Here is a 17,878-nt window from a genome sequence, read left to right on the forward strand (position 1 = left end):
TAAAAATACCTTTGCTACTAAAGATCTCTCAATATTTAATTTACTGCCCAGGATTCTGCTGATCTAGTGATAGCACGAAGAGGGGACAGACTCATTTTTCATAACTGACTGTTAATTCAGCAAAGGATTTGTTCTGTTGATTTAGATATATACTAAAGGGACAAACAGATAAGATATGCATTTACATAGAGTCATATATGCACAAAATCTTTATTACTGCTTTAGCTAGTACCTAGCAGGAAAACCCATTAAAGTTTTCTGAAATGTGAACTGCTCAATTTATTTTAGTTGTTGAACTACATAAGTTGGCAATGTTTGCAATGCATTTCTAAAGTATTTTTTCCCTGCCTGCTAACAGTAATCCCCTGGGATTTTCTTTTAAATAGCACAAGCTTTCAAGTAAAAAAAAAAAAAAACAGTAGAAGCATAAAGCAAGTTTAGAAAGTGGTCTGTCTTGATTCATAGTACAAGTACATGGTTGGTATATATTTAAGAATGACAGTGCTGTCTTTCAGTACTGCTGCCCACAATACTGGGAAATATATCCTTTCAGTATGCGAAGACATATCCTCTACGAAGCACCCAGATAAATCAGTTCACCCTTGGCTGTAACTAAACGCTGTCTAGTGACTTGTGATCGACAGGGCTTTACCCTCTGACAGCCAGATTCATTGTTGGGACAGCAACCAATCGTTGGGTTTGACGACATGAGCCTAATCAAAGTTGGAGTATAAAAAGCCCCCTTGGAATATATAAGGTACACCAGTGTGGCAAGCTGTCTCTCAGATTGCATTTGCTTTCACGGATCTGTTTAGTACTGAAAGGGAAAGGGGGAGGGAAAAAAAAAAAAAAAAAGAAAAAGGGAAAAACGCTGCACTGAATGTGAGATCATGCAAAAGCTAGTGATCTATGTTTATATTTACCTGTTCATGCTGATTTCAGTTGATCCGGTGGCTCTTGATGACAGTAGTCAGCCCACAGAGAACGCTGAAAAAGATGGACTGTGCAATGCTTGTACGTGGAGACAGAATACAAAATCTTCCAGAATAGAAGCCATAAAAATTCAAATCCTCAGCAAACTGCGTCTGGAACAAGCTCCTAACATTAGCAGGGATGTTATTAAACAACTTTTACCCAAAGCTCCTCCACTACAGGAACTAATTGATCAGTATGATGTCCAGAGAGACGACAGTAGCGATGGCTCTTTGGAAGACGATGACTATCATGCCACCACCGAAACGATTATCACAATGCCGACGGAGTGTAAGTAACCCTGCTGCTTTCGCCTCCCACCGCTCCTCCGAGAGAGTTGTCTCCCTGCTGTAGAGCCACGCAACTCCTCCTCGGGCTCTCCCAACAGGCTGCTGGCTGAAGTCTGCTAGAGGGAGGGAGGAGAGCGTTATTTCTAAAGAATTTGAGCCAGGTTCAGATGACTGTGTTGCGATCCTTTGTTTTACTGTTTGGTTTTTGGCTCCTTATAACATGTATGCCCTGTAGCACTTAGGATTTGCCCATTGCCTTAGAAAGCAAAGGGAAGTCTGCAGTTTAGTTGACTTTGTTATCTGCAGCACTCAGGGCTTTTCCTATCCCAAATATAAAGTGCAAGTGCAGATAACGAGATAACTATTTTCCTGAGGGAGCTTTCACTGGCCAGTATTTTTAGGAGCAACAGAAATCAGCAGAAATACAGCTTAGAGCACTAGACCTACCTAACTGCAACATGTAATAGCAAGTGCAAGTATAGAGTTAAATTCTTGCTTCTTTGCTGATCCCATAAACTAGCACCACCCACCTCTGAGTTAAAACTATATATTTAAAGCAAATATGTGTGTAACAGATTTAAATGTTAAAATGTCCATGCTATAGCAATCAGCTCCAGTAGTCGTGCCAAGGAAGAATGAAGGCATTTACTGAATGAGCAGATTCTGAGTTATCTTCTGAGTGCTAAACATCTGCTATGGCTCCTATCAAGTATCTTTTGCACAGCTAATACTATAGTATCTTATGTTCTTCATCAGCTAAAGTATTTGGCTATGGCAGCTGTTTTTTTAAATAACACGAATATGATGTCAAAAAGGAAAAAAAGATGACAGGACATATAAGATGTGTTAGCAGTTACAGATATCATTAAAATACGCATACTAGAATAATATCAGAATAACATCATAATAAGGCATGTTAGCAGTTACAGATATTGTTACAATACACATACTAGAATAATATCAGCAGCTCTAGCTGACTAAAAATGTATGCATCGATGAAAAAGTAACTTTATCTGTAAAATTTTTCAACTTCATTAGTAAGATGTGTACTTAATAGCAATATATTACTGCAGCCTTATCACAAAGTTGAGGTCTGTCAGCAGTTTTATTCCAGCCTCTTATGTCCAAGGCTTTATAACTATTTTTAATTAAACTGTTACATTATTACAGTGACTGAAGAAAAGTCATCGTCCTTCCTTGAACTGAGTTCATTTCCTACTTTTTATAAAAAGCCCTTGAACTATTTTAAATGCACTAAAGAGACAGGTATCTTAAGTGGTGAGATTTATGAATGTCAAAGCCCTGCACCACTTAAGATTAGTATTACCCATTTTATCCTGGCATGGAAAGATATTGCTATGACTAGGTATGACAGCTGCGTCGTAGGCTACAGGAAGGAGGAATGTAGCACTGCACGTGACTTTCCTATAATATTGTTCAACTGAAAGGAAAACAAAATGATCCTTAGATTAATACCCCTTAATTATTTTTTTCCCATCGAGAAGAGAAATTAAAGTGTTCGTGTAGTTTGCCCATGGCTGCCTCTGTTTGTATGATATGTAGCACCCTAAGACTATCTAGTAAATTAGAAATAGCTAGATCACCACACACATGTTGAGACAACGTATGCAAAGATGCTATTCTGCATGCTTTATGAAGGCCCTCAGGAGATGGCTAGCAGATGTGAGTTGGTAGTAGTCACTGTGAAGTGGAATGGCTGTACCCTCTTCCCAGGTAACTTTTGTTGGAAGGAGGCTTTTATGCAGCTATACAAGTCAGTCCACAGCACTGGTACTACTCGGTCAGAGCCCCGAGCACACCGAGGACCACAAAGGTCCTCCACAGCATGCATCTCCTTGTGATTGTCCATCATTTCCGAGTTTCAGCTTGAGCACACCTCTGCTCTGCTTAGCCTATGGAGCACAAGGCACCAGCTAGTTATTTAGAAAATGATTAGCCAAACCTCATTTTAGCCTGTTTATAGAATGATCATCAGTTCCTTGTCACATGATGTTACTTTTAGGTGATAGCATAATAATTTTGTTGACATCCATTAAATTTGCTGTAGAGCGTAAACCGCAGAAAATGAATTAAGTTAAATCCACTTTGTTACTGGTACTGTTTATAACATATTGTAAGACTTCCTACATGGTCTGGAAAAAAAAATCGGGTTTTTATATGCATATTTTTTTGTTCCCTGTTCAGTAATCTGTTCTTTCCATTCATTTATAGCTGATTTTCTTGTACAAATGGAGGGAAAACCAAAATGTTGCTTCTTTAAGTTTAGCTCTAAAATACAATATAACAAAGTAGTAAAGGCACAGTTGTGGATATACTTGAGGCAAGTCCAAAAACCTACAACAGTGTTTGTGCAGATCCTGAGACTTATTAAACCCATGAAAGACGGTACAAGATATACTGGAATTCGATCTTTGAAACTTGACATGAACCCAGGCACTGGTATTTGGCAGAGTATTGATGTGAAGACAGTGTTGCAGAACTGGCTCAAACAGCCTGAATCCAATTTAGGCATCGAAATAAAAGCTTTTGATGAGAATGGACGAGATCTTGCTGTAACTTTCCCAGGACCAGGTGAAGATGGATTGGTAAGTTTATTTAGAAAAATCCCATTTAAATATTTTGCATTTTATTGGAAAGCATTTCAGTTATGTTTTAAGGATAAAATGAAAATATTGTTTAGGGAATAGAAGATAAAAGTTCTGTATATCCAACTCTTTTGTTCTTTGCTCTCTGATCATGTCAAAATCAATAGCATTCCTGTGCCCCCATTTCCCTATTTGAAAAATTGAGACAATTTGCAGTACTTCAGAGGGACGTTGAGAGGCATCAACTAGAAAATGTTTTGATAATTACTGGTGGATAGTATGATCAAAGTAACATTGTTTTCAAATCTGCTTAATAAATAGTTATTTTACAGCTAAAAGAATAGTCATTCGATTCTTTCATTGATAGGAAAGTTGCCTCTGATACTGCTGAGAAAGCGAGGGAGTTTCTCCCTACTCTGTATGCATATATTTTCTATTAACAACAGCAAGAATTATCTATGTTTATGAAGGTGAGAACAGATCTTCTTCATAATGTTAAGTTCTGTACCTTTTGGTATGTGACACAGTGCATCGTTCCACCTATTAGAAATTTTTAAATAGAGAAATTCTGCTTGATACAATAAATGAGTCATAATGATGAGAAAGAGCTGGTTTCTTCAAGTATAGATGAACAAATTAAAGCACCAGTTAAACTAGAGCATTTTCCTTGTTATTTGTTTCTGCAAATCACTAATCATCTACAACCTATAAAAATTCTTGAACCTATCACAGCTGAAACAATCACCTTTTTGATGAGTGAAAAGAAAACCCTCCTTTTGAGTAAAGTATAAAGAATATTATTTTACTTTTACTTCTATGCAGTAGATCAATCTGTTTATCATAGAATAATTTAGGTTGGAAAAGACCTTTAAGATCATAGAGTCCAACTGTATTTAGGTAGCTATATAATGTTTAACTTCTTATCAGTATAATGCAGTTAAAAGAACTTAAAGGAAAAACACTGTGATATCTTAATTGTAGATCCAGTATAGATGTGGATCTCCCACACTTGAAACAGGCCAGCTGGATATCACGATAAGGAATACCCTCACCACCTCCATCCATTCAAATACCCAATGCTGTGTTTTCACCCCTGTGGATAACTCATGGTTATCATCACCTATAAAAACAAATCGATTCAGCAGCAGGCAGGGTTAGATGTATGGCTGATAACGGGAGAGGAAATTTCTCTTGTGTTCCCTCTGGCTCCTCTCCAGCAGCTCCTGGTACAGAGATGCTCCTCTCACCAAGCCCCTCCCCATACCATTTACCTTTGGGAGGAGCATCTCCAGCAGTGGACAACTTGCAGCCATAAAGGCGGGTGTCTTGGAAGGGACAAACCCACATAACAAAGTTAGCTGGGCTGTTATTTACTCCTAAGGAACTGCCTTCCTTCATGGGACAGCCCAGTCAGTGGAAAACCAACACACGGGGCTGAAATCAGTGCATGGAAAGGAGGAAACTTCAGGAACTTTTAAAACAGATGATTGTGAAGGTTGCAATTTCTTTTGTCTCAGTTAGTGACTGTAGAAACACACCTTTGGTAGGAGGCACGTGGCTGGGAAATCTGCCAGAACTACGTTCCTGGCCAAAGAGCTCTTTCGGGAGTCAAATATTAGCTGCCCCTCCAAATTCAGGACAGCAAATTCAGCCCTCTGGCAGAGAAGAAAGCTGAGAAATACAAGTAACCTGTACTAGCAGGGGAAACACTCATTTCTACTGCCATTGCAGTCATTCAAGCACGACAGCAATTACAGAGCAAATTTTGTCCTCCTTAGTCTGGACAAGAAGCCTTCCTTGATATCTAGAAAGCCTGAACTCAGTATGATTTTGATGGAGGGAATTTCAGAAGGACTCACAAAAGGGAGACCAACACCAGATGGTCCTGACCTTTAAAAGCTTTTGGAGTTCTTTGTTTCCTTTTGGGAGTTCTTCTCTACCAAAAAAAAAAAAAAAAAAAAAAAAAGTAGCTTATATTATGGCATTTAAAACAAACAAACAAAACCCACATCAAAAGTAAAAATCCGGCATCCTCCAAATTTCTGAAACATTATTGTAGCGGTTAACAGGAATGATACTAGCACTGAGACAATAGTGATTTCAGGAACAGATGCTCAGGAATTAAAGCTCTTTATAGAGAAACAGCAGAGAAATGCTGGTCATCAGCATGAAAGATAGGAATAATCCTTGAGCAGAGATCAACTGTAGCAGAGATTTGCAGGAGAAGAAAGTTTTGTTGCAGACATGATTTGAGAATATTAATTTGATGTATCTATGTCTGAAATACTATTTATTTGCATGTTTTAACTGAACTTCGGCTTACCTCAGTAATGCTTCCGATTCCTTCTCTCGTCACAGAACCCATTTTTAGAGGTCAGAGTTACAGACACACCAAAACGGTCCCGCAGAGATTTTGGCCTCGACTGCGATGAGCACTCGACAGAATCCCGATGTTGTCGCTACCCACTGACAGTGGATTTTGAAGCTTTTGGATGGGACTGGATTATTGCACCTAAAAGATACAAAGCAAATTACTGCTCCGGAGAATGCGAATTTGTATTTTTACAAAAATACCCGCACACTCACCTTGTACACCAAGCAAACCCCAGAGGTTCGGCAGGCCCTTGCTGCACGCCCACCAAAATGTCCCCCATAAACATGCTGTACTTCAACGGGAAAGAACAAATAATATACGGCAAGATACCAGCCATGGTTGTAGATCGCTGCGGGTGCTCATGAGATCATCGTTAGATCCACTGCTTCATAAATTGTGGAAGCTACCAAAAAAAAAAAAAGTTATACCCCCTCACCAGTCTTTGAAACTGTGAAGTTACGTACGCTAGGCATTGTCGACATCCTATATGCTGTATGATAGGCTATCGTACAGATTTAGTGCAGCACCAGCTACAGAACACGAACTAAAGGACGATATAGTTACCTGACGGCTGGCTTTGAGCCAGTGAAACAGAAAAGCTACAATCAAAATCACCGGATTTAACACAGAAGTTCTTACATTGTGAGGGAATCAATATTCAGTCATTCAGACTCAAATTTATATGCAGGTTTCAGTACATGTTGGTAATCAAAAGCAAGCTCCTTCTCATCTGAGGACGGAAGGAGCGGGCTTTTACGTCCATTTCTTCACAGCTTCACTTAATATTCTATTTACAGGAAAATATATACTGGTAGCATATACACCACTACACAATACCACCAGAATCATCCTTAAACACTTGAATATATAGTGCAGAATTGTGAAATGTATCAGATGAAATTCCACATAAATGGACAAATCCTGAAATTAGGGATGGCATAGTGTATTTAGCGTGTTTCCATTCCTTTTTCTCATTAGTATGTTAGTAATCAATGGCAATGGTGCTACGTAAGCAGGCTGAGTAAATAGAAAGATAGTTATCTAAGTGAAAGAATTTAGACTAATAATGAATTTGCGCTATCCTCAGGTACACTATTCAACATTCGCAAGAAATAGATATTTTTTAAATGAAAGGGAATAGTTTTCTAGATGTAGTAAAACAAAAGGCAGCAGAGAAGTCTAACATTCAAATCGTAATCCCACATTATAACCTGCCTTTGCAACATTACCGTTTGCACTATGATAAACCAATGCAAATAGTTGGTTGCTACAGATATTGTTTAAAAAACCACTTTGATATAACTGACTTGTGTAATATGTATGCATCAATATTTTGTAAATAAATGTTTATTTTTTAATCTCTGTTGGTATATGTTCATCGCAAGAAAAGAATGACTTTAACCTGTACTTTAGTTTAATAAACAAAAAACAATATTCTCTTCGTAATATAATTTCCTGGATTTTAACACAAATAATATGTAGGAACAATGCAACAAAGTAAACCATATGTTGAGAATTATACTACATTTTGTATGTTTTTTACATTGGTATGAGCCATCTGTGATAAATGATGGGTGTTGACATGTTTATAAGGTTCTTTGGGTTACTGTTTTTACGGTCATTTTGATCCACAACTGAATTTCCATACTTTGAATGTTATTTCCATAAATAATGATGATACCACAAAAGATTGCTATTAAATGCATTTTATTATATTTAAAAGTTTGCAGCAAAGTATTATCTTTATTTGAGTAAACATAGTACACAGATTTCCACCCAAATTCTGTACATTTTCCTTATGGTAAGAAATTGTTAATTGAAATTAAAAAAAACCTATTTACTATAAAGTCCATTTTATTTCACATATGAAATACAACACAATCACTGTTAAAACACCTTCATGTTAGTATGATACACATTTTTGTTATATTCCAGAATTCAGTTTTGAATTTTCCTTTGTGCAAAACCACCTTAAAATTGCAAAGATGTTTGATTTTCTTTCCCTTCCTCTTTTATATATTTTCTGCCTAGGTGGTAAATATTTTGTATTGAGTTTTCTACTTTTAAAAAATTTGTATGTAAGGATATTAAAATTTAAAGTTTTGAGCAATGAGGTTTGAAACTTAAAAGCGAACAGATTTTCTAAAATTTCTTTTGAATGATTAGGGGTTCTGCTAAAGCTGTGTCCAAGCATCCAGCAAATGTTCAGCTTCTCCTGATGTAGTTCATCAGAGAAGGTCTCTGGGATCCTTAAATACACTTTTAATTTAGTTTCCCACAAAACACAGAGTAAATAAAATAATTTAAAATCTCTTGGAATACAGAGTCTTGGTGAAGCCACACAAAGTAGAAGTACAACACAATTCCTTCCTCTCCAAAAACCAGGGTTACAAAATTAAGGGAGAATTCCTAGGTTTATTGAAGTTAATGGCAAAACTTCCACTGGCTTTAAGGGACACCAACGTTTTGCCCTTTGACTTTTAACTTGTGACATTCAGGCACCAGATAGTCCCATCATGCTCATATGAACTATCAATAGTCTCTCTCTGCATGAGGCATACCAAAAGCCTCTTAAACTGTTTGGAGACTTCAAATTGACTTCCATTGTATACCGTGTAGTTAGACCTTCACTGGCTGTAATGTTGCTCATTGAAAACTCTATATGCAGCAGTCACATAGCAACAGCCCCAGAGGTGTGGCAGCAGGGATTTTGGAGTTGATAGTAAAGATTCCCAGTCTCCACCAAAGTCTGTTATGACACCTGAATAATTATTTTTACTCATGATAGCTAAACTAAACCTAATGTAAATTCAGTTACCCCCATATAAGTGACATTACTGGCTGCCTAGTAATAACTGTACCCTGCACAAATGCGGTGCACAAGTGATGGAATATTTTTTGCTGGTATCAGTGAAAACAAAAATAAACCAAAACTGAGAAAAATAGTATGAATTCCCAAAAGCATCTACTCCAACCAGCATTCCACCTTGACGTTCAGGTAAATTTTATTCCATGGAAATTTTATGCAGTGTGTGTCCTTCATATTTTGCCAAACTTTAAATTACTGTAGAGCAGTCCTGGCTCCCATGTTTTTAATATTGACCTCATGTACTACTACTCAAGGAACATGCAACTGGGCTTTGATCTTGTTGATTTTAGCTGCTGAATGATTCATAATTAATGTGTTTATTGACAATCAATTTGAGATGCCAATGATTCACTCAGTTCTTATTGTTGCATCCTTATATTTCCAAGGCTCAGGTCCTAAAGACTTCAGCAGCATCTGTGCTTTATGTGTCACTCAAATCTCACTTAAGCTGTACTAAAAAGACAAAAAGGCAATGAGGGATAATTTCTGAGAAATAAACAGCCTCATTTCCTTGCCTGGTATTGTCAGAATCCCATAGGAATGACACAGGTAGAATCCAGCTTTCCAAGGCAGCATTCAAGTGCCCCAGGATGCTTGTGCACGCCTGCAACGGGGCAGACCCTCATCTCGATTTTGCTTCAGCTCTTCCTCTTGGCTCTACTGCCCAGCTCCTCCCCTCCCAACATGAGCCAGTCTCTCTGCCAGTGCTATTCTACCACCTACCTCTTACCCAGTTCCAATTATGCTGTGGTTCAAGTAGCACTTTCCCTCCCATTTTTCATGGCATGTCCCACCCCATGCCAGCCCACAGCACACTCCACGCTCTGCCCCACAGCTCCTTTCGCAGGGGGAGCAGCCCTCTTGAAGTATTGCCCTTCTGCCCGCTAACCAGATCCAACGCATCCTGCTTCTGCTGAACGCTGTGGTTTGGGGAGGAAACCTTCCCATCTGCTCAGATGGAGCCTTTGGGGAGTTGAACAGCTGACACAGAAGTCTTCACCACTAAGCATATGTGAACTGAAATTTTCCACAGATGTACTCTTTTGCTAAATACGAGCAGATTTCAAAGGAACAACTAAAGGCCAACTCCATTCATAGTTTTAGGTAGCTTTTCCTCAGTTCTGTAGAGTCTAGGTTTGGGTTTTATTCATTGATGTTTGGGGTTTTTTTGTAGGGTTTTTACCGGGGTGGTTTCTTTTTTAATCACAGAGATTATTGAATTGACTCATTCTTGGATGCGAATGAGCTCTTTTGGCTAAATGTCTTTAAAAAGAGATCAGCCTGAGACTAGGCTTGGACAGTTCAGTCAGTTACATTTTGTTAAAGTTACAGCAAGACAAAGCAGGGTATTATAATGTGAAGTACTGGACGGAAACTTAATAACCAAATGATCCCACCTCCACTTAGAAATTTAGGGAATAATAATTTTTAAAAAATTAGGGAATAGTAGGTTATAGAAGGCACTAACTAGAAGCTTTACATAACAAGTTTAATTCAAAACAATATCTATGTAAGTCAGAAAAAATGTCATGAAGAACCTTAGTTATCTGTTTGAAATGATCCAAGTTAGCCGTGCGCTTGCACTTTATCTTCATCCCAACAATGTTATCTACAGCAACAGTGTCTCCTAACATCACAAGTATCTACCTATTCATTGATTTAATACCAAGACACATGGCAAAGAATCACTCAGTAAATTACAAATGTGACTGCATCTGCTTCTCTATGCAATCTTTCCCTGCAAGCACTAAGACTGTACCTCTCCTTTGAAATGCACGTGTAGCATGTTTGGATCCATAAAAATAAGATGTTAACAAGCTCTGGAAACACTAAAGTGCTGATTCTCTCTCCTGTTTAGTTTATAAAAGCCCTGGTGAGATCCAAAGGAAGAAGTTAGGGCTACAGGCCAACTTCTGAATTTGAATAGGCAAGAAGTACAGCTCTGTTCACTCTTGGCTATTTCTAAATAATCACAAAATAAGTGATAGGGCCAGCATCTGCTGAAGCAATCTTGTGGAAGAAAGCAATGGAGAAGTGCAAACATACAGCTCATTCAACAGTAAGCTACTGCAATTAATCACTGGGTGTACTGATAAATTAAGCAGAATCTTTTTTTTTGATGGTTGGACAGGGTGAACTTGAGGTATGAAGAACTATTACAGTGGGTATTTCTACTGCCTGTTTTTCAGGACTCCAGAACCTCTAACCCCTCTGTAGATGAGGTGACAATGAGCTTTGCAGCATTTTGGGTGTAAATCTGGCTGACTTTCACCAGCCTTGACTGTTAATGCTTTCTGAGGCTGCAGGCAAGACTGTACCTTTTCTTTAGAAGTGGACATAGTTCACAGTATGCATGCTTTGAAAACAGTAGTTTCCAGAGAAAATAAAATAGCTTAATGTCCACGAGTCAACCTGTGATGCATCAGTTCTTAACCTAGAGGCTATCTGCGCTCTAAATCTAATTATGCATTCAAACTAACCAGTGACCCTAAAAGCTATTAGCTTTTCTCCCTATAGAAATGTTTTTCACTTACAAGTCAATAATCAAATTTAATTTCAAACCTGTCGCTTTTCCATTATATTTATCATACTACATTGACTCCATAAAAGTATAGCCAATCCCTCTTCAAGAGCTGAAAGGATTCAGGACAAATGAATCCTGCCTGTGGAAAGGCAGAGGGACAAGCCCTGGCTCAGCACTGTCTTTTCTGTTACTCCTGATGAATGCTGTTTGACCTTTGGGTGAGACCTGGTTAGGCAGGAAAGCACAATGATGCTCATTTTTGCAGGAAATGCACCTTAAGTTCCATGTTTCACTAGTAAAATTAAGAAGAGCCCTTAAAGATTATGATGGTATAGGAAGTGTATCGTGGAAAGCATTATGGAAGCATTACTTGGTAGACAGCTTTCATAAAACTTAGAAGAGGCAATTTGTAAAGTGTAACATGGTTATTGTAAACTAGTCATGTGCAAAGGATGGTCTGCTTCTTACATATTTCAAGGAACTGAGCTTATTATAAAAACTAAAATTTGAAGGAGTTAAATAATTTGATGGGATGTAACCAAGACAGTAAGAATGATTTTTATCTTCCCAAATCCAGGATGATCCTGGAGGCATTTGCCTAAACTTTGATTTCCTCTACCATAAGAATGCTCAAACTGAAAAGTCCAGGAAAGGTTTGTTCTTTGCCAAGACTAACAGATGTTTTAAAATCTGTTGCATCATAATCTGAATATGTAGCAATGCAAAATATAATTACTGATGACTTGGCTAATAGCTTGCAGTTAAGATTATTTGATTTATGGACTTTTCCTGCAGAAATACAGTCAGAATTTTTTTCCTCATTAGCTTTTCACCTAGGAGAGGAGCAATTACCTTCCCAACCAAGCAATAGTATTAGGGACAGAGCATTGCAAATTCAATGCCATGAAGCACTCTGAAATCATGCTCTTTCTTAAGCATCATACAAAACAACACACAGAGCAAAGACCTTATTTATGCTATAGCATCTGTATCTTTGTATGAGAGGTTGATTCTGATTTAAGGCAAACTGGAGTCTGCTCTCCTGCTAGCATTTTCATCATCGTTTTTCATATTGTTATTCATCAAGTTTGGTAAAGTTGACATATGAAACAGCAAAACTGAACACCTGGCTGTCACGTATTATGGCATCAGGTTGCAGCTTCGCCTCTCGCGAGGCGCCGGGTGGTCGCAGCAGCAGAGGAGCGGGAGGCACGTCAAACACATGCCTTCAGGCTGAGCTCAGCTGCCCACGGCATGCCGCTGTCATGTGGGGTAGCACATCCTAGGTGCTCGTCCAGGGAAAAAAAAAAGCCCGTTGCTTTGCTGCTATAGGTGACACCTAGCACAATACACTGAAGCTTCACCTCACCAGTTGGCCAGAGGTTTCTGTTCAGTTGCATTGCTCACCCATTGCAGCGAGGAACAACAAATCCCATAGGATTCCAGTAACGACCACTGTCTGTCCAGACATACCGTAGGGTATGGGTTACTTCAACTAACATCAGCATAACTTTATCAAAATTTAGTATTTTCCTTCTAGACAGCACATTAAAATTGGGGTTTTCCCCAATACAGAAGCATTCCTCTAAAGTCACATCACAATATCCAGCCACAGCATCAGAATTTTATATGCTGACCTGCAGTCAGATCTCATGGATTTGAGTTGTCACAACACTATGTATCAACAGCTGCCAAAAGACTCGATAAATCAAACTAATAAAATTTATTTAATCTGGTTTTGTTTGCTTGTTTTTTCTCCAGAGAAAGTTGCTGGCACCCATTCAGACAGAACATCCCATTTATAGTTACGCCTTTTTCCTAGGGAGATAGAGAAGGCAGCTGCCCAAAAATATTCTCTTTTAAGGCCACTGTGTTTTCTCTGAAATATTCTCAGACTACTTGCCTCACCTTTTGTTAACTTTTATGTATAACTTGTGGTTTACTCATTTATTAATCTACTCTTTGTACTGATGTCTTTTAATTTCAGTTTTCCAATACCTTATCAAAACTGGAAAAACTATTAGAGCATCCTCACAGATTTCTGTTCTGATTTCTATGAGCATCTTACCCTTCTTGTTCACAAAAACTGTCTCAACTTTCCTTATCAACCAAATCAGATCTAGACTCAAGCTCTAGTTGCCACAAAATGATAAGCCTAAAGGTGACTATGATCTTAGGTTTCTTTGCTTGCCAAAATTTTTATCTGCTATTAAAATTCTTTTTCCTTCTTTTTTTTTTTTTTTTTAAAGCTTCTTCTTTGTTCATGAAAACATTCATAGTAAAGTTAAAAAAAAAAGTAGAGATTTTCAGATTCCAAGGAAGAAAGTATCCAGAAAAAGCCCTAGGGTTTTAGTACTTTATCCTCATTAAAAAATTCTGAAGTGATTCATTTACTTATTTATATTTAAAAATAGCAGCCTTAGGAACATTTTTAAAATTTTTAAAAAGGTATTTTTCAGTAAAGGACCTTTTCCATGTTAACCATCAGTGAACAAGGTATTTATTGGTGACTTTTCTTACGTATTCTTTCATCACATGTAATGAGCAATAGTGAATTACCTTTTATTGGTTCTTATTTTGAAGCACAAATTTTAGGCAGCAAGGTATAGGTCTAGTAGGAGTTCCTACACAGATATGTGCCTTTTACCACCATTTTCTTCTGACGACAGTGATACTCCTGTTATCGTATCTGTGTACTTGCGTGAGGACCACTGGCCTTTACAACACGCTTCAAAGATCTGTAGCTGTCTCTGACTGCCCACTTCTTTAAATCTCCCACCGCACTTGTACAAGATCTCATTTGACTAGATCTGCATTAACTGTTACTACCACGTAATCACATACAACACTCCTTTTTTTTCTGTTTTTGAGTGGATCTCAAAACAAATCATGTATACAGAAGGTACAACGCAATCCTCGATATCTATTGCTTGGATTAGATATGGCTAAACTTCAGATCTTTAACTGAAAAAGAACCAAAAATTGGTTCCACAAATTTCCTTCAACTGTGATTAAGAAGGAGCTTAGTTAGAACAAAATGCGATTACTTGGTTTTGGCCATGCAGCCTTCACGAGGCTTTTCCAGATCCGCTCCCACGGACACTAATTCTGGTTCAGAAGCCAATTGTTCCTTGGCAGCGTTGCCATGGATCTCACTCAGAGATTTAGCAACATCTTCTCTACCAGTTTACAGCAAACACCAACGTCTCCAGTACACCCACAACTTGTTTATACCACAATTTGTAAGTTATCCATATTAGATCCTGCCCATTCCAATGAGAGGAAGGGTGGGATGCTGTGTCAGTTGAGATTGAGCTCTTCTAACCGTGCCCGATACTGTATTTTCATAATTTAAAGTTAAAGCTTCTTGTAAGTAGAATATGCCGTTATAGACTAGATAGACATATCTGAGCTAGGCAAAATCTACTTGATGCAAGAGCAATAAACAAGATGCAGCAGCAGAGAGTTGGATGTATGCCTGCAAGTTGGCCTCCCAGGACTGAGCACCTGAGCTTCTCTTGCTAGAGCTGGTGAGGTTGAGCCAGCCTGGGCTGATCTAACACCTCTCAACAAGCCTCACAGTTTGTTCTTTCTACTCGTCCACAGACAAAACTGTTCCTGTAGTATAAGGCACATATCAAAGGCAAGACAGTGTGGTTAGTACTTTAGCAGGAAGGAAGCCAGGTCTCAAGAGCCAGCCTCAGTCCCAAATGTGCCACCTCGTTCAGACAAGGACCTGGCTTCCCCATACATACCTGACCTACATAGTTTTTGCACAGTTCTAGAAGTGACACCAACTCATACATGGTTTATTAAAAAAAAGTATTAAAGTTTCCTTTAAACAGTTAAAGACAATTGCATTTGTATGAGGCTTATATAGGTAGAACAAGGCTCTATTCTGACAGGAAGAAGTAGCAAGAGTGCTTGCTGTAAATGCCTCTGTTGCTGTTACTGAGGCTCAGCAGCTAGCTGCATGGCTGGTTGCAGGCAGGGCTTTAGTTTCTGTGATGATAAGACCCTCTCTGAGGGTGAGTACTGCTGGGGAGAGGTGGGATCTATCTGACAAAGTGGCCAAGAGCATCTTTGCCAGCAGGCTCGCAAACTAGTGAGCAGAGTTTTAAACAGGTTGAGGGGTGGAGTCCAAGTCCCCAGTGAGTGTGGAAATAGGGGAAGCATGCATGGACAGAGGAGTGGCACTGCCCGCGAGCAAGCTGCAAAACCATCAGGTCCATCTCCAGTGCCCATACAGAACATCATACCTAGTGGGAAGCAGGCAGGAGGAAGTAGGATTCTCCAAGTATTTGCAGAGCCATTGGGATCAAAGAGATGTCTCCTAACATCATGGTGGGTGTCTATTATGGAATCAATAAATGAGGAAGAACTAGATGAAACCTCATGGTCACAGGTTAACATGGGGACTTGAACCAACCCACCACCTGCTGGAAGGGCAACACAGCAGGGCACCAGCAATCCTAGAGATGTTGGAGACAGGCATGGGGTGGGCTGCTTAAGAGAGGCTTTCTGCTGCCTATGCTACTCACACCTGGATAGGAATGTGATGACTGAGGGTAACTGTGTTGTCATGACTTTGAGGCAGTAGGGCAATAAGGGAGACAAAATAAAAGAACAGCAGCCCTGGGCTTCTGGCTTGTTTCACCAGTTGGCAGGTGGGATCACGGTGGAAAGATGCCCTGAAAGGTGAAGGGGCCCAGGAGAACTCACTGATCCCTGAGGACAACTTCCACACAACTTGGGAACAGTCCCGCTAGGGGAATGGTGTGTGTGGAAAGGGATGTTTCTATTAGATATGAGTTACTACTCTCAGTGTGGACAGCAGAAAAAGAAAATAACCACATAATAAAGAAGTCTACTCAATGTTTGTAAGTCTATTTCTTTGCTTTTAGTAGCTGCAATATTTCTGGGTTTCTTGTAAATGCAGGGAGGCAGAACTGATGGTTGAAGTCAGTGAAATGATTTAAAACCTTTTCTTTCAGAGTATTATCATAGAATCATAGAATTGTTTGGGTTGCAAGGGACCTTTAAAGGCCATCTAGTCCAACCCCCCTGCAATGAGCAGGGACATCTTCCACACATCTTCCACTGATCAGGTTGCTCAGAGCCCCATCCAAGCTGACCTTGAATGTTTGCAGAGATGAGGCATCTACCACCTCCCTGGGCAACCTGTTCCAGTGTTTCACCACCCTCGTCATAAAAAATGTCTTCCTTACATCTAGTCTAAATCTACCCTCTTTCAGTTTAAAACCGTTACCCCTCATCCTATCCCTACACACCCTGATCAAGAGTCACTCCCCATCTTTCCTGTAGCCCCTTTCAGTACTGGAAGGCTGCTATAAGGTCTCCCCAGAGCCTTCTCTTCTTTGGGCTGAACAATCCCAACTCTCTCAGCCTGTCCTCATCTCTTCCATGTGCTTCACCTGTTCAGAAGTGCTAAGCAAATTGAAACAAGCATGAAATGGAAAAATTGAAATAGAAACAGATAAGCTCAAGGGGAATCACTTCAAGAATGACCTTCTGTCCCTTTCTTGAGCCAAAGCATGAAGTTTTCATGTCTAGAGCAGTTTCCATCCATCCATGCAAGTATGATGTGATGGATGATAACATAAAAACAAATCAGACTATTGTCATTCCGTGAAAACACCTCTTGCACTTCACTGTATTGTCTCTATAACCTTTACCGGTATCAGACCTTTTATTTCGCATTAAATCTGTAACCATAGTAAAATTAGATACACTTAACAGAATTTCAGTAAATGTTTCCAGAGTTACTGAAGATATGTAGGCACTTGCAGCTGAGGCCAAATTTTCTTCTGTGGAAGCCGAATACTTATCATAACAAAAGGAAAAAAACCTCAACCCCACACCAAAACCCAAAGCAAAGCACAACTTCATCAACCCTTGCTTTCCTAAAAGCTTGTGAAACTTTCACAAAAATCAAGGTTGTGTGGCATTGACATCGAAATAAGAGTCAGGCACCTTGAACTGCCAATGCTTTTGATTATTACTGAAATTATGACAAATAAATGTTTACTGGATCTGAGAAGCTTCTGTTCCACTGGTCCTCCTACTGTGCTGAGGCATCTGGCTTTAAACTTCTCGTATTCTACAGAGTAATGCATTTTACAATCTACAATAAATGTAAGTTTTCAAATATCCTACAGTTAATATCCAGAAGGTCATGTGAAAAAAAGTATAATAAATCCATGAGATAACCAATCTCCATCT

At 39.0% G+C, this 17,878-nt stretch overlaps 1 protein-coding gene across 1 annotated transcript; it reads left to right on the forward strand.

Annotated features, from left to right (window-relative positions):
• Positions 1 to 391: 391 nt before the first annotated feature.
• On the forward strand, positions 392 to 8,376 carry MSTN (myostatin). The gene is made up of 3 exons (XM_074829612.1): positions 392 to 1,263; positions 3,495 to 3,868; positions 6,227 to 8,376. The coding sequence occupies exons 1-3, from the start codon at positions 891 to 893 to the stop codon at positions 6,605 to 6,607; spliced, it is 1,128 nt and encodes a 375-aa protein (XP_074685713.1). The 5' UTR covers positions 392 to 890; the 3' UTR covers positions 6,608 to 8,376.
• Positions 8,377 to 17,878: the final 9,502 nt, after the last annotated feature.

Source organism: Strix aluco, chromosome 6 (genome assembly GCF_031877795.1).
Source record: "Strix aluco isolate bStrAlu1 chromosome 6, bStrAlu1.hap1, whole genome shotgun sequence".
NCBI lineage: Eukaryota > Metazoa > Chordata > Aves > Strigiformes > Strigidae > Strix > Strix aluco.

Bases quoted from the DNA above. Each gene is read 5' to 3' on its own strand.
- MSTN (XM_074829612.1), top strand. From the start codon at position 891: ATGCAAAAGCTAGTGATCTATGTTTATATTTACCTGTTCATGCTGATT. The intron at 1,264-3,494 runs GTAAGTAACCCT...ATTCATTTATAG, and splicing joins TATCACAATGCCGACGGAGT to CTGATTTTCTTGTACAAATG. The intron at 3,869-6,226 runs GTAAGTTTATTT...CTCTCGTCACAG, and splicing joins GACCAGGTGAAGATGGATTG to AACCCATTTTTAGAGGTCAG.